This window comes from Onychomys torridus, chromosome 10, assembly GCF_903995425.1.
Source record: "Onychomys torridus chromosome 10, mOncTor1.1, whole genome shotgun sequence".
Lineage (NCBI taxonomy): Eukaryota > Metazoa > Chordata > Mammalia > Rodentia > Cricetidae > Onychomys > Onychomys torridus.
In genome coordinates, this window is record NC_050452.1 from 87,485,770 (window position 1) to 87,506,355 (window position 20,586).

A 20,586-nucleotide genomic window follows, 5' to 3' on the forward strand; every position below is an offset into this window, starting at 1 on the left:
TGTTCCACCATGTTGATCTACTTCATTTAAAATAAAAAGATGCATCATTTCTCCAAAGTTAATAAAGACTTAAGAGAATAAAAATAAGAGTATCTGAAAGTGCGTTCTGATTGTGAAAAGTAATGTGCACGGATATGTACCAGCCACGCCAAAGGCTGCAAGGAGGCAAGTCTGCATTGTAGGCCTGGGACAAAGTTACTTCAGGCTCTAAGGATTCATTGGGTGACTTTAGCCCTGAGTTGCAGTATTTGCCTAGGAAACAGAATTCAGGATTCTTGTATGTATCCAGAGAACATAATGAAATGAACCAGGAATAAGATATCATATTCAAATCTCTGGTCAAAACGCAAGTCGCCAGATTCACAGATATTACAAAAGGGTTTTCATTTCAGGCGGCCATGAAGCTCAGTGAGGTCATCTGCAAACCCCCAAGGCTATTCCAACAGGGAAGGGCTGCAGTCTTCCAACTGTCCCCAGTCACTCGTACCAACTGGGCTTCATGCTCCTGCTGTGAGAGCAGATGGGAACTATCACAGGAGATAAAGAAGAAAACCTCAGGTTCCTGCACCAAAATCATGAAGTGGTGTGAAAAAGATCGAAGAAAACTTTGTCCCATTTCCACTCAATGCCAACCTCTGTAATATAACTCAAATGGTTTTGTTTTCGAAAGATAGTCAGCAGTCGATACATTTCAAGTACTTTAACACAGTTTAAAAAAAAAAAAGAAACAAAAACATGGAAGACAATCATTTGCTATATTAAACACCAATACATAGCCAACAAAGGATTTACTCTGTGTGTGTTGTTACATGTGCCCCAAATGCACATAACTTGGATTACTGACAGCAGACGTCCCTTCTCTTAGGTGAGGGATGAGGAGGGAGGAAGGTTCCATTTGTATCTTCTCAAGAGAGTACTTCCCAGCCTCACCCCTCAACTTTACTGAAAGGAGAAGCTGAAACAGCACTGCCTCCAACACACAAAACAATTAGGATTCCAAGTAGTTTTTGCACACAGTAGCAAAGGAACAACATGTCCGAGGGCTTCTGCAAACTGGAGGTCTGCTTGCTTCAATAGGCAGGCTCAGCCCACACATCTTCCTTCTTACAGTCCCTTTACACCACCACAGTCCTCCTGGTCAACAACTCTGAGTCTGTACTTCAAGAAACAATCTCCAAATTCACATGCAGGGAAGAAGGGTAGAAAGGCTTATAAAGAATTTATCGCTGTATTTGTGTCCAGTTTACATAGAAACAAAACCACCCTGAAGTCTGCTTAGTTATCAGCCAAGAAGCGAATTCAGCCAGATTCATAGAATGTGGTATTTCCATGGAAATTTGGGGTTCTGCTTGTTAGTGTGGGAACTACAGGAGTCATGAGAGAGCTTGGCACTAACTATTCCTTGTAGCAAATGTAAAGTATGGCTTTATGTTCATTTCGTGAATACTAACCATCTACCCCAGTCAAAGACAGGGACCATAAATGGGCTGCAATAACTTCAAGATCTGCTCAAAGATGGAATGATGTTAGGTTACTTCAGGACCTCTCTGAAAAGGATAGATAGGATCATGAATCTCAAAATAAACTTGATTCATAATTAGAATATATATCCAGAGATTTCAGAAAAGTAAACGAAGTGGCTTTGATTTAACATCAAGATGGACTTCCTTTCCTCTGCATGCCTTTAAATGTTCTACTGATGCTTCTATCACTAAAAAGATAAGATTTCTTATGTGGTTTAATAGGAAACTAGGTAATACAAATCAACCATTTTAAGGATAGCTCTGGATACAAATGTGATGTAAAATTTATCACTTGAGATGTTAACAAATAATGTTAATTATCATTTCAGTGACAGCATTATTTATGATGTCATTTATGCCTAATTTCTATAAAATTTAAAGTTTTAAGAAACACTGTAAAAGTAACAGGTAATTTAGGATAATAGACCTCTTATCATCAAAATTTCAGCAGAGCAGAATTCTATTTTAGTTACTATATTAAAGTGTATGTGTGTGTGTGTGTGTGTGTGGGAGGGGGTCCGTAAGAGCACACCACAGAAACAAAAAGCGGTTCAATTCTGCTTCTGTAACTCCTCTAGCAAACCCTGATAGTGAGTGTGCATCACAACTGTTGTTATACAAATCCCAAAGTGTAGATTCCACATCTAAACTATTATTTTAATATACACTCAGTATATGTGACTTACTAAAAACATAGCGATCAAATGCCACACTCAATTTGACTCATAAAGATCTAATTATTCAACACAGTATGATGAAACACACACACACACACACACACACACACACACACACACACATACTCTAAGTGATCCAACCACCTTGCTCTATAAACACATGTAAATGGGCACTCTAAACTGTCTTTGCTGCTCTATGTTCATTCTTGCCGTTACAGATGTGTGATAGGGTGTCAATATTCTTATGGCTTTTGAGCTGGACTATTGACTGCTGTTATCTATGGTGTCTTAGTGATTAGTAAGATGTATTCACCTGGATTTGCATGATAAGTTTCTTGGCTCCTGACAGCTTTTTCACAAGTGGTTTGGGTTTTATGAAAATGGACACAAGGGGCTTGACACCTTTGTCCTCTGTCTACTGTTACTCTTTATCCGGCCTTGCACAAGTGTGCAACAGCCACACACAGAGTTCATTCACAAGCACACAAACTATTAAAATGAGGAAACCCTTAACAATACTGCACAGGACACGGACATGTAACACACCAGCATCTGCCACCAGCATGACCACCACCACAGCAGAGGTTTCTCCTCTTTGCCATGTTTCTCTCCCCAAACTCCTTCACAGAACAGTTACATTTATTTGGAAGAAAGGGGAAAAAAACAACAACCACCCAACAGATTCTTAGAAACATGGTGTTTTTGTTTTTCTTTTAATTTGTTCTAGCCTTCTGGCTTACCCTAGTGTGTGTGTGTGTGTGTGTGTGTGTGTGTGTGTGTGTAAAAATCACATTATATACAATACAATTTTTACAGAAAGCCTGGCAGCTACAGGTAAGAGGTAGAACTACTCAAAACTATGTTTCCTGCTGCAGGAAAAGAATTCCATTATCTTTACAGTAATTAAAAAAAAGTTTAAAAAATTGACAAAAAATAAGTTGCAGGTTAGGCCCCATAATTTAAACAACAAAATCTAGGAAGAAAAATATTGTTCAATGTACCCAAGAGATAAGTTCATTAAAGGGTTAAAAAAAGTTGCATAGGAAAAGGGACATATTCCAGCACTTGCTACAGTGATGGCCAAGCTTTCTCTACAGGGAGCGAAGTACCTTTAGTGTTTTCTGCTTTTGATAACTCTAAGATCAGGGCTGACAAGCAAGGGCAGGTGGGTAGCAGCACGTTTCCAGTCTTGGGGGCTCTGTAAGCAGGAAGGGACTCTGTCTGGAGCTCAAGGCTGCTCTACCAGACAAGGGCAAGCCAGTAAGCACAGCTCCAAGCTTAGGTCCTAAATTCCTTCAACAGTGTCATAAAAAGTGGTACAAAATTCTTAATACTTTTAATCTCTGCTTGACGAGGGCAGCTTCTGCGTGAGTCTGGAGTGACAGGGATTTCCACATCAGAGAACAACACATCTGAACGCCCAGAAACAAAAGTGTGGTTCCTCGGGCGCTGTTTCTGTTTGTTGGTTTGTTTTAAAGAAAAGGGACACTATATCGTCTTGATTTTACCTATGCAAGAGAGAAGCAGAGAGGGTGACTGTGTTATTCAGCCAGTGACCAAGTTTTAAAATACACAGACCAAAAAAAAGGGGGGTGGTGGTGGAAAATTAGAACGGTTAACAAGGTAACTCTCAGTTTTGAGAAGACAAACAGGTTACAATGTAGTTTCTGTTCCCTTGTTCCTCCTGGGATCATCATTGTCTTCAGGCTCAAGTTCTAGTCTAATCTGAGGCACAGCTTTCACTGGAGTTCTAGGAGGACTAAAGCAAGAGAGAAAAAAGAAAGAAAAAACAGTGAGTAATGCAATTTCATCATCATCTCTGAAAGGCTCACGCACTGTGCACGCTTTAAATACACCAATCTGCTCCACTCTAGTGACCGTCCCTTCCACGTGAATTAAGAACTTAAGGGACTTTAAATGAAAGCAAATGCAAGTAAAAATTGCCCAAGATTTCAAATATTACAATTCTAAAAAAAAAAAAAAAGAGAGAGAGAGAGACTACCATGTGGCTAATACTGTTAGAAATTAAGGACCGGAACCAGCGCCCTGAAGTCATTCATGGTCCTGTTTTCTGAGACTCAAACAGGACCTGTCGTTTCCAGACCCTTGCTAGAGAGAAGGAAACCACTGAAGAATGCTACAAAGAGACTTTGCTCCCCCTGCATGATAATGGAATCATAAGGGCTAACATCCATCCTGGTCTTTAACTTCATGACACTGAAAATTTTCATTATTCTTAAGAGTAAAGCTCAGGTCTTTAAAATTGCTTCCTACGAGCAAAGCCTGGGGTGATTCCTGGGTCCCTGGGTAATTTATTGATGTCCCAGAGAAGAGACAAGGGATTCCACCCATAACCTCCTACTTCAGCATCATCCCACAGCACAAGACAAATGCTGGCTGACCTTGGTAGACCCAGCGACTCAAGGAAAGGAATTTTATCAGCATGATGTGTGGCGTTCAAGGAATGTTGATGATCTTTCTCCTGAGAAGAAAATAAATAAATAAATAATAAATCAAGCAAAGTAAATCTGTGGCAAAAATGTAAAAGTAGAGTGAATATGAAAATCTTCATGCAAACCAAGGCCCCTTTCAGAACTGGAAAGAGTGGGAAAATCAGGTTCAGACAGTGTCGATGAACATTGTATCAGCTAAGCATGCAGGCAAGTGTGATGGAGCCCAAATCACTTCTTCACTCTCCTTTCGGGCAAGAGGGGAATCCCTGCCGTGGGGCCAGAACATCCTCTCTGTGTCTTATGTATGTTTCCATCCATGTGCAACACCCAGTCTTGCCTAGCTGTTGCTATTCAAGAAGTAAAGAGATGTTGGAGGTATGTGTATTAAAACGCCAGTTTAATCAACTCTGTTCTTTGTTGGCCTACAAAGATTATCACATTATTAGAAAATTTTCAGTCAAAATGGTCACATATAAGCTTCTGTATCAAACATCAATTATACTACTAAAGGGATTTTGCCAGGGCAAACAACTGTAATTTTTTTTATCACAAGTCTTAAGTTCTAGAATGGCAATTTTTTAAAAGTAACCTTTACAGCCTTCTTTTGTCTTTAATTATCTAGGGATGAAAAATGAAAACAGAATATGATAGAAGAACTTAGATTCTGAAAGAAACTCCTAACTAATTTCCACTGATAAGGGTGGGCATAAAATTAGCTTTGTTTATAAATGATATTTTCAAGTTAGACAACAAAGGTAAGACTGATTGTTCTTTAAATGCAGTGGGTACTCTGCCTCCAAATGGTATTCAATGGTCCCATTTCCTGGTGTTTACGTTCTTGTGTGACTCTTTCCCACACTACAATAGAGCTGTCTTCACAGCTAATATACCATGACACAAGTTCTGGATGGCTGAATCTTAGGTTCTATTATAAAATACTGTAGCTTCTATTTGAATTTCCAGCTATCTCTGGGTGGAGACAGGCTACTATGTACGGTAATTCTATAGAAACGTCCACAGGCCAAGGAACTGAAATTTCCTGCCAAAGACCGTTGGTTGGAAACAGATCCTCAGCTCCAACCAAGTCCCTAGAGTCTTATAGCTCCAGTTGACAGTAGAATATGCAATCTCATGAGACTCTGCACCAGAATCATCAACTCAACAGTTCTTGAAATTCTGAATGTCAAGAACCATGAGGGAAAATACATGCTTGTGGTCTGAGCTGCTAAGTTTTGGGGTAATTTGTTACCGAGAAATTGATAACTTTATATGCCCCATATTTGATCAATACTTATTCATTTTAAATTTCCTTGGTAACCCGTTAACCTCTTGCTGACAGTGGGTGGTTATTATCCATCAGAAATCAAAGTGTCTCTGTTGTTCCTATACCAGGTCAGTATCCTCTGCAGTGCAGCTGGATCTAAAGGAACACATTTCCTTCCAATGGAAATGCAAAGAGTGACGTGTTGGGGAGGCAATTGCTTTATGCTATTGGAAAAGCTTCATATGCTCACTGACGTTACTAGAGTGGACTGTCAATCATAGGCAAAAAAATGGCATTTGCATGCTATTACATTGTAGCCTCTTACTGGAGAAAGACTAGAGCAGTTAAAACTGTGAATATGAAATAATAGAAGAGGAATGAAGAAATTAGGAAGGAAAACATAAGCCAGTTATATCTAGAGAGTTTTGCTAATATTTCACAACTGCCAATTTAATTGACATTATTCTAAATTCTAAATATTAACAATTCATTGATCATAGGGAGACCCTCAGGTATAATTTCTCTCTTTCAACCAATTAGAGGATTGACTGAGACCTAAGGAGGACAAACAATAACAGACAGTGATGTCATACTATATAAGCTGCAGTTCTAAATATCAGTAGGGGAGAAATCAATTAAAAAACATGGACATGGTTACAGGTTTAGCTATTGAAAATAAAACAAAATAAAAAAACAAAAGAACCCTAGCGGTGACTTAGCAAAGACTATCAAACAAAAATGTAAGAGGTTATGGATAAAAGTAAGATGGATAAAGCTTAGGGAACATCAACCAATAAATAAATGAAGTTTTCTGCGAAGTAAGCTGCTTCAGTCTGCACACGGGAAAGAATAAAGGCAATGCAGGAGAGAGGCAGATCAAGGGCATCCTAGAGGACAAGCATGGGGCATAGTCAGGCAAAGCATGCAAGAGGTTAGTTCTACTCACTGTCCAAGGGTTTGTTATCACTTAGGAAAGGTTGCTGTTCCATGATGTCCATTGGAATTTTAATACTGGGGACCTTTTCTGAGTATGGGCAGTCAGACTGTGAAAGAAATGTACAACAGTTTTTACAATGTTTTCTATTATTTCAGTCCTTCCTGCTTCCCAGTATTTACCCAAACCTACCGTTTTACCATTTACAGCAACTAGAGAAAAAAGCATTATGTATCATTCAACTGCCTAACTTTTCAAGTACTCCACATCTTTATCCATCATTTACTTTACCCTCTTCTGAGATAATGGAACTGAGTTCACTGAGGCTCGGACAACAGCAAGAAGATTCCTACAGCCTCACTGTAAAGTGTTCCATAGTTGGATTCTGAATCAGCAAACCACACACAACTGTAAAGTGTTCCACAACTGAATTCCGAATTGGCAAACTTTGGTTGTTGTATGTGTAAAAGAAAATGTCCCCTGTGAAGATGGATTAAACACAGGAAAATTTCCAAACTATATATGGTCTTAAAATTTCATGTTTTGTTTTACAGTGTTCTCTGATTCTTCCTCTAGGAAAATCATGACCCATATTCCTGTCCAAAACAATTTTAAGACATTTTTAACATCCACACCAAGGAACCCTCTGTAGACTTGGTCTCCCTTCCTTACTTTAATATGCTAAGAAACTATTTTATGATTAAAAATTCATTCCAATTTACTTGTGCCAAAAATATTTTTAAACATAAGCAAAAAAAAAAAAAGAAAACCAAAAGAATGATCAGATAAGTAGAGAATCATAACCAAGAAAATGATAAAATTTGGTAGCTAGTTGTAGAACTTTTTAAGAACAGGCCACCTAACCCAAAATATCATAAATTCCCATAGGATTACTACTTTACTTTTTAAAGTTTCATTGATCATGTCAGCATTATCTGCAATAGTTAAATTATGGAACTAACTTGTGTACAACAGCAGAATCTAGACAAAGAAAACATCTCACACACACACAAACACACAGCAGATTTTTTTTTGGGCCATAAATAACAATGAACTCATAGTGTTTTGAAAGAAGTTAGATACAATTGGAGATAATTGTAGTAAGTGATTTAAGCTAGTTTTGGAAAGATGAGTATTATAAGTTTTCTTTCATTTGTCATTCTTAGATTTTAGACAGATACATAAAATCATGAAGGTCAAAATGTCTATGGAGACAGAGGGAACTAACAGAGGAAGAAAGGCGAGAAAGGGACATGAAAGGGAATATGCTCAACACATAATAACACGCAAGAGCTTTAAAAACTAATTGAGAAAATGAACATACTGATTCCAAGTCTATAATTGGACTGAAGAGATCCAATTTATCTACTAACTGAAGATATCAGGGAAACCCTCCTTAACTGAAAGGGGTCAGTAGAGAAGAGGAGAAGGAAGAGGGCTGGGAATGTATCTCATAAGTAGTGTTTCTCTGGCACTGTGAGCCCCTGTATTTAGTCCTCACCACTTCAGAAACAAAAAAGAATGAGGCATGGGGCTTTTATCATAAAACAAAATTTGAGATAAAATCTATTGCTTATAATGAAAATTCCTTTGTGATTAACATATGGGGGTAATGAGTTATAGTACTTTTTGAGAACTAAGATGATATGTTTAACTGACAAAAATTTAAATTAATTAAGATGGCACATGTACCTTCCTTCATGACCATGTCATAAACAAAGTGTCCTTTCAAATATTTCCCAAAATAACAGCTCTTACACAGAGACACCTGGGCAAACCAACTCTTAATTACAGACTACCAGGCAGGCTCAGAAGAGATTGTGAGCAGATAAAATGTTGGTAAGGTACAATTTTCACAACATTCGCCATAAATATAAAACTGTGACCCTGCAGTCCCAGTTTGGACATATGTAACCAAGGACCCCACATCATCTGAGTATCAAGAGACACTTCCAATGCATAGTCTTCAAACAATGGGCTCAACATATAGAACCTACTGCCCTGATAGACTCTGAACTGCCAAGCATGTTCACTGTGTATGAACAAATGCTCACATCTGCTGTCTTGATATGGATGTGATAGAGAAGGAACAGAAATTAGCATCCCCAAAGACATTTCCCAATATGTGCAACATGCAGTAGGAAGTGGTAAATAACATCAAAACACGAGCATTTTGTGAGTACAAGTCATGAAAAATAATTCTAAGAATTCTGGGATTAATTTAAGGAACTCATTTGATTGAACTTTTGTCATGAGAGAGGAGTGAATTTAGAACAACCCCACAAGGTTGTATATTATTTTACCTAATAGGGAATATTCCATAATATTAGTGTACACATTAATAATGTATAATGATTTTAAGTTTGGTGTTTGTGAGTATGAACTGAGGTGTCTATTTTAAAAATTCAAGATGAAATACTGCTTTAGTCATCTTAATACTTCAGCCAACCTTTTGATTTTGTCTTGAATGCTCCAAAAATTCACTTCAAGTTTTGATTTCCAATCAATGTTCAAGTATATTGTTCTTTTTAAATACAGCACGTTAATCTCTGCTGCAGTTTGAACACATGCTTTGCTTTTCCTTTGCTCATCATTGGAAACAGAAAGTCTATACACCTGCTCTCTCAGAAGATGGATGATGATCGTCACGTAAGTTCCCTAGAGGCCTTTTCTCTGTAGCTAAATGTGTCTCGTATATTTAGCCTTTTCTTATTGGATCAATTTATCTGAAATCCAATTCTGTCTGTTGCTTCCCTTTGCTGTACAAGGTCCACGTTCTAGAAGAAGAATACAACCAGACAGCCCGATCAACTACAAACACACAGAGAAGCTTGGGAGGGAGCGCTGGCTTAACCATGCCCAGCTGTGCACACTTGGAAAAACGACTTTAATATACGTGTCAAAGCACTGTCTTGCACACTTTAAATGTATACATTTTTATTTGTCAGTAATACCTCAAGCTAATTATTTTCAGGTTCTGAAAAATAAAAAAAGTCAACATTTATCATTCTAAATTTCCTGATCTATAAAATGCAAACAAAAGTATGTGCTTTAAGCAACTGTTATGACAGCTGGAGGTGAGGCATGCTTAGCTGAAGTTACTGACTAATTAAAAATGAACTATATTTCTACATTAGGATTGCAGGGACACAAGGAAATCATGTGATGTCATAAGGATGCCAAAGATGCCGCTGTCCCGGCAACAGCAGCAGACATCCACATAGATCTGGAACCTGACAGAATTGCTCACTGAGGGGCACACAGTCTTCACAGGAAGAGTTGCTTGATAGGGCTCATTCAAAACTCACTTTGTTTTGTTCACAAATATGAATGATCATATTTAATCAGAATTTTAACGAGAGACCATTATTTTCTAATGGCTAAGTAAAACCCCCCAAAATGGTCCACACAGAAAGCATCATTTTGACAATCCTATCAAAAGGCTACTTGTTTGAATTTTCATATTCTGTGTGTGTGTGTGTGTGTGTGTGTGTGTGTGCGCGCGCGTGCATGCATGTGCACAAGTGAATGCATGTATAAAAAAAATAAAATCCAGATTTTCTCTGGGTACTGATTATAAACATCCCACCACACCCTCAAGCATATGCACTTCTGTGACATGATCTAAAGAAGAATAAATAGGAATTTTTTCATTTCTCAAGTTAATCACCTAACCACAGGAGAACCATCTGGACTGTGACACTGATGAGGATAATTCAGGAAAGAGACCTTTGCATCTTTTTTAAGAGTTATGGAGAAATAATTCTAAATATTTGAGTCTAAGTATAGGGCCAATGTAACACACACACACAAAAAAATGTTCTTCTAACTGGTTTGACATGGGAAGTTTGCAGTTTCCCTTACATCGTCATTGTCGCTATCCAAACTTCCTTTCTTCTTTTTCTTTTTCTTCTCATCCTCTTTCTTTTTCTTGTCCTTTTCTGGAATGACGTCATCAAGGAAGCTGAGGTCATGCTGGGAGAAGAGGTAGTCCATACCTTTTCTAACAGCTACAAGTGCCAAGATCTGGAAACACAATAACAAAACAGTCCATGTCTGATAATGTCATAAGGATGCTGCTGCTGCTGCTGCCCATCAACATCAGCAGAAAACAGGCCATGTCTGATGTCATAAGGACGCTGATGCTGCTGCCTATCAACATCAGCAGAAAACAGGCCATGTCTGATAATGTCATAAGGATGCTGATGATACTGTCCATCAACATCAGCAGAAATCTATATAGGTCCAGGGTCTGACAAAACTGCTTACTCAGTGACCCACAGTCTTCCCTGGGAAAGTTGTTTGATGAAAATCTCAGTCAAAACCTACTTTGTTTTGGTCATAGAGATGTATGATTACAGTCAATCAGAGAATGTATGATTATATTCAAATCAATTGGAATGACAGGGAATTAATTTTCCAAAACCATTTCCTTCCATGTTGTTTTTAATAAAATTAAAAGCTTAAAAGTAAAAATAGTTTGCACGTGATTCCTAATTATCAAAAATTTTTAAATTATACAGGTTTCTAAAAACTAGTCACTATTATAAACTAAATGCTTACCATGTTCCTGATTCTTGTTGAATACTTAGGAAATATTAGTTCACTTATTTCTTACAACAAACTCTAGAAATACATTATTTCCATCTTACAGCTGAGCAAACTGAAGTTTATAAATGCTATGCTATCTAAGGTTATGATATCAGTAAACAAAGAATGCAGAATGGACCTGCTTCCTTTTATTTTATTTTTGTTTATATATGTGTCTGTGTATATACACACATGTGCAAGTACCTGTGGAGGCCAGAAGAGAGTGTCAGAATCATAGGCAGTTGTAAGTGCAGGATGCTCTCTTAACTGATGATACATCAGTGCAGTCATTTCTTACCACAAGAGACTTATATTCTGTATTTAATCTCTTGAGGCCTTTTCTGCCAACGTTTTTTACCTTAGTACTTTAGGTTCTACAAACTGCTCTATGTTTTATTTTTTTTTTTTATTCTGCATACAAATACCAAGTTCCATTACATGACTTGCTCTCTCAGGTTTCCACTACAGAGGTTCTCTAACATCAGCTGCTCAACAACATAAGTCATATACAACCAAGTTCCAAAAGCAGAGGTCTTTATCCACACTACACTCTATACTTGAGGTATCCATCTCCTGAAGAGAACAATAACATCTGCCCCATGGACATTCCAAAACCATTTATGAACCTTAGGAAATCTCTGGAAAAATAACACTTTATAAAAGTAAAGTTTTCCTTATATTTAGTATAAGAAAGACATAATTTACTGGATATATTTCAAATTTACTATGGGTAGCTTAATTTTCCTGCTTTTAGCAAATTAATGGGTAGGCAGAAAGTCCTAACAGGTAAATGGGAGTCATTTCTAATGTTCAGTTTGTTTTACAGTAAGTTAATACAGCTTAAAGGGGAAAATAAAGATGTAAGGGACCATCAATGAAAAAAAGATCTTGCTGGAAAAATGTCAGTAATATTTTAAACTATTTTTTCCTATGCCCCTGGGAATAAAAAGAAATACAATTATAAACAGAAAATATGTACATAACAAAATAATAATTCCTGTTGTGAGTAGGATGACTTTAAAAACAAAATGTGGCAAGTATACGGTATAGAAATGTTTTCCAGAATCGTGGGATGAAGGAAGCGAACTGAGATGGCTTTGAGGTGGGTCTTATGTGTTGGTGTGTATCAGTTTCCTCCAAGATTGAAACACTTTATCCTGCACAGAAGATCCTTGAACAGGAATGTAAACAACTCAAAATAGCTTCAGGAAGTTCCTGAAACTGACCAGATTCATGAGAATCCTCACAGCCAGAGTAAGCAATAAAAGCAGAGAGTCTCTCACAGACCAAAAGAGCTAAGCTGCAAAGAAGGCTCTCAGACCAACCAAACTGTGAAAACTCTGTGATCAGACCACCTTCCTGGAAGTACCTTAGACCAACTGAGGCATCTGAAAAGGGCACTATCCAACTTGTTGAGCTTCCTGCAGGCTGTGCAGTGTGCTCCAACTTTGTGATCTGCTACCCATGCTGGCGTGGGCCTTGGTGATGCAGCTGTCTTTTGAGTCTTTACCATTCCTGGTTAGTAATCCCTTACTCATATCCTTGTAAGTAACTCCAATAAAACTCACTGGTTCATCAAATTGGACTTTGGTAATGAAGGGACACTAGCCCACTCAAGCATGGCTCTGGCAGGCCTTTCTCTTCTCTCCCATTCCCTCTGTCTTGCTGAAAAACTGTTGATTATATTCCTAAAACTAGCTATAAAGGTCCATCCCTTTATTTGGCCACTTCCTCCTCCTGGAGCTGGCTATCAAGGTCCAGGCATCAAAGTATTGAAATCTAGCAATTAAAAGCCACCTTTGGCTCACCTAATTAACATGCCCAACTAAAATTAAACACCTCATCCTAACATGGGATTTCCCCTTTTATCTTTATAAACTTCCATTTGCCTATGAGCCATGTCTGTCTCCTCTCTATCCAGAGGCAGTCCTTTGTTCCCCTCAGGGACAAATATCCTTGCCTCCTCTCTCATGTTCCTCTCCCCTTCTCCCTCATGCCCTATTTCCCATCTTGTCCCTTATCCCTGTCCTCTGTCCCTCTGAGGCAAACAAATCTCCTTTGTGCTAAGAACTTGGTCTTGGGGTGTCCTTAGCCGATACTTTTTTTTCCAAGTGGTATCCGTATGTACTTTGGTCTGTTATGGGCTCCCTGTGTGGAGTAAGTAGTCATGTGTGTTACATCTCCCCAGAAAACATTTTGTCATATAACATGTATATATGGGCAGTTTCTTACAAGAAATAGAACTATAATAAAGTATAAAATTCAGTAAGGAGACAAGATACAGATCTTGCATTTCCTCTTTGCCTATTGATTCAGAAGGGGCAGTTACTGGTTTCACTTTGATTACTATCACAGGAAGACTAGAGTCCAGCCTTATCCTTAAAATAATGAAAACTACATGAATCTAAAAACTACTTCTTCTAACGAGCCCTGCCTTTTCTCACAAGTCTACAAATGCTTCTACTATTTGGACTGAATTGTACTTTATTCTTATTTAGGTTGGTTCTATTATACAATACTTTAAAAATCATGTGCACTGATGTCTACTGCTTGCCAGACACTGTGTTATACACTTGGCATTCATTATTAATGCTTAGAACAATAACAATGCTACCCTCCCACTGATGAGTTCATGGTGGCTCAAGAATGTTTGCTGACCAGCAGGAACTTGAGCCAGTATCTGAACTCAGGAGGGTATATTCGAAGGTGCATGTCAGCAGCTGTTGCCACAGGAAACTTAGCTTACAACTGGTCAGCATGACTAATTGAAAGCCAGAAAGCCAGTGAAAGACTAGCCACACACTTAAATGATCTGGATTTTCCATGTCACAGTAACTATGTGATAGGCATACAGTCGTGGATAGTTTCAATTAGGAAAACCTACCATGACTGGAAAAATAATAGCAGCCACTGTTGACTTGAGGATCCAGAGCAGAGCCAGGCACAACACCTGCAGGAAAGTGAAGAGATGGACGCGTCGCAGGGGGACGTGGCGCAGGTAGATGAAGTCAGGCTGATGCTTCAAGGGCATCAGAAGCAGCTTGAGACGGTCCATGAACTGGGGAGGAATGTGTAAGAAAATCCGATGTATTATTTGAAGAGCCAACTGAGTCATTTCCATCTGCTTCACCAGCCAGGAGTGATGTACATTGTGTATTTCAGGCCAGCAATGTCCTCTTCAGAGGACAAAGTGCAGGTTAGAGAGGAGGGGACATATATTAATTAGCACAGTCACATCATGTTGTCAGACTTCTAAGTTTTGCTGATCATTTTTCTTCAGAGATGTGAGAAGGTATATAAGATAACGTGGGCAGAAAGGATAAAGTCACAAAGCAAACCAAAATTCTAGCTTTCATCCTCTACCTTCTATTTCTACTCTCTGCTTCTCAACAGAGAGAGTTCTGTACCTATTTTGGTACAATATACTGAAGGGGGACATCTAACTTATGCATGTGATCCTGCCTCAGTTGTCTTCTCTGAAAGAAGAGCAGAAGATACCCCACATATTATAAGCACCCCAGAGATGTTTTCAAGTATCTAATTTAAAAATGGGAAATGCACAGAGTATGTCACTAAATCCCACTTTCTTTTTCTAGGTTATAATTTGATGGACACATCCATATCCACCTGTGTATTACCACTTCTATTCAGAAAAAAGCTCCATCCATATTACAGTGAGTTTCAAGACACCAACAACACGACAGGAGAGCCCAAGCGAGATTAGCACTGCCATGTGTCAGTCCCTTCCAGTGACTGAAAGGATGGCTGTGCATGTTGGTGCCAGGTGCACCTCACAGATGACAACGGACAAGATGATGCTTAGCACCACATCACAGGGGCTTTCAGAAGGAGAGGTTGTACAGACATCTACCGAACTGACTAATTAGAAGAGCTCAGAAATAACACTGTGTTGCATGGAAAGGAGAAGGAAAAGTCATTGAGACTTCCACAACCTTCTTCAGAGCCACCACTGCCCACTTGAGGGTTTTCTCTCTCCCTTTAGAAAACTTTTCTTAACTATCAAGATTAGATTTCAATTTTTAACTTTTTTTCCCTAAACCGATCTCGTCAAAAGGGGCTAAAAGAGAAGGAATCAAGAGAAAGATAAGGAACAGGGAAGGGCATTTGGGACAGTAGTAACCCGTCAGGAGTTACACTGCTCACTACCTGCCCCACAATACTCCTACCACCAATCGTTATGAGATGGTTGGCTCTTTCCTTCTCTTTCTAGACAGGTACTCAGTTCCAGCCATTGATAGAACCCCTGGAACACCCTGAAACAAGTCTCTGATTTAGACGAGATCCTTAAGGGCAAACAAAAATTAATAATTATTAGTCTCTAGGCATCTAATGTTCATATTATCTCACTTGGAGAGGAAAGAGCATTTATAAGGGCAGACAAAAAATAAAATATTTCACAAAGTTATACTTCCTAAACACTTCATCGGCACAAATAAACTCATGTTGCCATGTGCATCTAGTGCAGCCTATGAAGAACTACTTTGTATTTCTTTACAAATATCCCAGCACGGAAGAACTCTTCTACTGGATCAAAACCAGGAATAGTAAAGTAGTTTTGCTTTTGGGGGGTCTGGCCATTTGCCCAGATCTATCTGACTTTAAAACCAAGTTAATATAAATGCAATAAATGAAAGCAAGGGCTGTTTTGAAGGAGTTCAAATGAATTCTTATGATGTTCACAGAACACGCAGTCTTTTCCCATTAAAACATTACAGAGTGCTAAATAAGGCTACAATTAACAGGGTGCCAGAAAGCAGCGGAACTTCCAGTTTCCTGGTGCCAATTAAATTAAACCTCCATTGAGAGACAAAGCCTCTCACAAAGTTTTCCCTAGCAAGTTTTTTAAAAAATGGACCAGGGGCAGAAGTGGGGGCATTGGCAGTGGTGGTCACTTCAACTGAAGTTGTGAACAGTTGAAATTTTTTGATGAAAACAATACTTAATACACATTGATTTTAACTGCTTATTGCTGCAAAACTTTTGACCACTGAGTGTGCAATGCAGAACTGCCTGCTGTCTGTAAGGGTTAAGGTAAGTGCACAAATACCGCCCTGATGGACATGGTGGATATCTGTCTTAAGAGGTGAAGAGACAGATGAGGAAATAATATGAGAAAAGGAAGATATGGAGGAGGAGGGGGAGGAAGAGGTGGTGATGGTGGCGGAGGTGGCAGTGGTGGGGACAGTAACACAGAGTCCATCTCCTCACCAGGTGACATTAAGCATCCCCTTTCAGGAATGTGCATTCAGGATAACATTTCTCGACACCGGCTAGTTTTGTTGATTACATCAGGTAAAAGATTGAGGAAGCAGAAAATAAATGTATTTTAAAGAGTCGGTGGTTAATGATTAGTGCCTTCAACAAAGATCTATTACTGGACTCTCCTCCTTTGAGAAATGCACAGCTTGCTCAGGCTGCTGTGGAAGCTTACCTGCACACCATTGAGCGAGGCCACCCCCATATACAGGAACACACCATAGAGAACAGGCATGGGGATAAACTGGAAAGGAAAACAACAGAAACAGGTTCAAAACAACAGTGAAGATATTTAGGGAGAGGAATCATTTAAATGAAGGCTAAATCTGAAACTAAAACACAGCATGTAACAACAGAGCAACCTCAAATTAGTTAGTGCATTGAACTCATCAATTGATAAAATCCCAGGCTTTGTATTAGAACTAAATGAAGCTGAAGGGAACTTTTGAATTAATTTCATTTTCTTCTTTTTTTTTAAATAATGGGAATGCATGGCCTCAACAATACTTTTTTAATGGGAAACTGTTTAGCTTCCCTTTGCTCTTAAAAGCACTGGACTATGGAAGCCAGATGTTTGCGTGGGCTATGAGGTACAGGCAGAGGTAGCAAATTGCCTCACTCTGGAACCAAGATCTTTTGTAACAGTCTGTTGATTTTCTCTTTACTAATTTTTGCCAAAAGATGTATCAGCTTGTGTGAAAATGCCTCTTTCAGTAAAATAAGCATCAAATGGCTGTTCCTTTTCTCCTCAGGACTATTAAGTTACAAACTAATGAGAATATGGTTTGAAAGGAGCATGAAGCACCTGGAAGCAATTAATTACACATATGGATTAATGCACAGCTTTTAAAACTCAGTTAATATTTTGTGCATTATTTAGTAAAATATCTTTCACAGTAACAGGAAGTGTTTTAACAATGAGAAGCTCTGATCAATGTGTGCATGTTCTTTTCCCCTAGACCTGTGAAATGTAAGCAATCACATTTGAGAATCAAGCCCAGTATTCTAATTCTGAGAAATCTTCTGTCTGGATGACAAGAGGCATCAACCTTGGCTTTGAAAAGAAGTTCAAGTAACTAAAGGACTTTTCAAAGCTCAAATAAAACAAAGCTAAAATGAAAACATAATTAAGGTCAGCCAGAAAATCCACATCTGGGAGGCCACTGTAACCGAAGACCGAGTATTCCTTTAAGAGTAGAATTTTAAAACTACTGCATGTATGAAATGAAGCAGCATTTGTAGAACCATCTTGTTGCAATTCCCCAGTGCTGTTCTGCTTCCGACCCTCTGGCCACCATTAGAGAAATAGTGAATCCTAAAACGGACTGCAGCTGCCACCAGTTGTTACTGGTTAGTCCCAGGAATGGCCAAACTTCAGTGGAGAAAGTACACATTTCTCAAAACTATCCATGTTTTCTCTAAAATGGGTTAGCAATTTTACCAGAACTAATTTTTAATCTTGAGCTCAGAAAAGAATAAAAGGAGAAAGGAACTGAACGATAAAGATGGTAGCAGGGCCATGATGCTGCAGTACCCAGCGGTGACCACAGAGCGGTAGACACTGCCCACTCAAATTACCTGCACATAAGCACAAGCCTCCTTTCTTTTGGCAGATGAGCGCTCAGGCTACTTAAAACTCTTTATGGACATTTTCCAAAAAGAAATAAGTAAGACTAGTAAACGCTCTAATTTATTTCTCTGATTCCTTTTTAAAGCATCTATTTTCCCTCAATAGGTGATGAGTTCTTTTCATTTATTGTTACATTCCTAATGCTCCAAGTAAGGAAGGAGAAGAAGATGCAGGAAAAACAACAAAACAAAACACAGTTGATTCATGGGAAACTACTTGTGTGTCTTCAGTAATTACTTTTGTTTAAATTTATTTTTATTCCACATGCATTCATGTTTCGCCTGCATGTGTGTCCATGTCGGGGTGCCGGGGTGTTGGGTCCCCTGGAACTGGAGTTACAGACAGTCGTGAGCTGCCATGTGGGTGCTGGAACTTGAACCCAGGTCCTCTGGAAGAGCAGTCAGTGCTGATAACTGCTGAGCCATCTACAGGTCCTCAATGATCTCTTTTTTTTTTTTTTTTTTAAATATGAGTAAAGCATTTCTCCAGCTTGGAAGTGTCACAAAAGGTCTATCCTTACTTGGTCTTAACAAAACATTTTTATTCTAATGTGCTTCTACAAAGCAAAAGAACATTGTGCCTTGGGCCTCAAATTCATTCTCTGAACTTATTTCAACAGATTTCACCCCATCTACAACACAGAAAGGCATGGGTGGATGCAGGCAAGAAAGTAATTAGGGATATGAAGATGTTTAATATATATACATTATATATGTGTGTGTGTGAGTGTACATTCAATTTTTTAAATATATATATTCAAATATATATACATTCAACTGGGAGAAAATAGTACACATAAGAAAAGCTGTAAAATTGATTTTTTGTTAGATTCAATATGATACAAATGCTTATGATATTTTCATTTTCTTCACAATAGTATATATCAATATAAACCCCATAATGGAACTCCTAATGAAACCTGAGAGAACTGTTGGGGGTAGAGGGTATATTTTATAGAATTTAGTTCATTAATCATATCAGAAGGTCAATGTTTAAAAATTAATCACATTAGAATCATTCACCAAAACATAAAGTTCTCAAAAGAAGGAAAAAATGCTTTTAAAACTGAGAACTGCCCAGGGTATGGTATCTCACACTTATTCTCTTAGCATTTAAGAGGCTGAGGCTGGAGGATTGCCCTGAGTATATGAGTTCAAGGCCAGCTTAGGCTAGTGTGTGAAAATATCTATAAATATTGAATTCTATCAAAAATTAATTTTAAATCAAAGTGGAATAAAACAGCAATAGTGGACAATCACTTTTACAAAGTAAGGCAGGAGAAATTAAAAATACCCATTTCAGAGGCACATCAAGATTGCTAAATAGTAACCTGTGTAAACAATTATATCATCAATCATATCCAGGAAGCAAAAGAGGATAATTACAAAGAAGTGTTACATTCAATAAACACTAAAAATGAAAAATTAAAAGACTAATCCTATAATCATATAGAATAATAAAAGTGAGATGAAATCAAAATAAAATTTAACATCTTAATATTATGTCATCAAATTTTCTAAATCTGGTGAATGGGTCTCTATATTTTCCCCTTGTATCTCCTGGTGCTTTGCCAATAGTAGCAGAACACTCCCAGAAGGAAAAATGTGAAAGGATATTTGATTAAAAGGGAAAACTGAGATCTCTTGATGGTTTTATGTTCAGCCTGCCTGCATGTATGTTTGTGTATACGTGTGTGCATGCATGTATGCATGTGTGTTTGTTGTCTAAAACTAAGAGTAAGGTCTTAAGACATGGGTAACAGAAGTTGAACAGACCTGTGTTTGGATTTGAGCTACCAGCTGTAGAATATTCAGACACTTGTTTGTTTCTCTTAACTCTGAGCATCCCAACGTAGGAAACACCTATGATTAGACTACATAACAGAAAACATCTTGCCACTTAGTTAATTAGTATGACAACTAACAAATGATAAATGTAGAGTTTATGCCATCCTTATCCTGAAGACGCTGACTGACAAGTTGAAGAAGCTGCCTACAGTTTCCAACCATAGGTCTTCCTGTTTCTTCCTTGACGGGGGGGGGGGGTGGGGGGGCAGAATTAGGGTACAGGGAGGGGTGGCTGGAAGGTAGGACTTGAAGACTTGCTCTATTTAATTTCTACTATATTGCTCTTTCAGCTAACTTGCCTTGGCAATACGTTATTATCATAATGCCCTAACTCTCTTAAGTCTTAAAAATCTATACAGATAAAGAACCTCCAGTACTTAGCCTGGAATGA

General features: G+C 38.3%; 1 protein-coding gene across 2 annotated transcripts in view; it reads right to left on the reverse strand.

Annotated features, from left to right (window-relative positions):
* Nucleotides 1-2,937: 2,937 nt before the first annotated feature.
* Slc4a4 (solute carrier family 4 member 4) overlaps nucleotides 2,938-20,586 on the reverse strand; it is a 319,163-nt gene continuing 301,514 nt past the window's right edge. The window contains exons 21-26 of one of the 2 annotated variants that reach the window (XM_036200219.1): nucleotides 16,894-16,962; nucleotides 14,326-14,499; nucleotides 10,716-10,877; nucleotides 6,864-6,960; nucleotides 4,603-4,682; nucleotides 3,897-3,959 (exon numbers count right to left, since the gene is read on the reverse strand). In XM_036200219.1, the coding sequence (XP_036056112.1) occupies nucleotides 4,639-4,682; nucleotides 6,864-6,960; nucleotides 10,716-10,877; nucleotides 14,326-14,499; nucleotides 16,894-16,962 (546 nt within the window). In that variant the 3' untranslated portion in view covers nucleotides 3,897-3,959; nucleotides 4,603-4,638. Of the gene's footprint in view, nucleotides 3,960-4,602; nucleotides 4,683-6,863; nucleotides 6,961-10,715; nucleotides 10,878-14,325; nucleotides 14,500-16,893; nucleotides 16,963-20,586 lie in introns of both variants that reach the window. The other variant, XM_036200218.1, reaches the window with a different exon arrangement.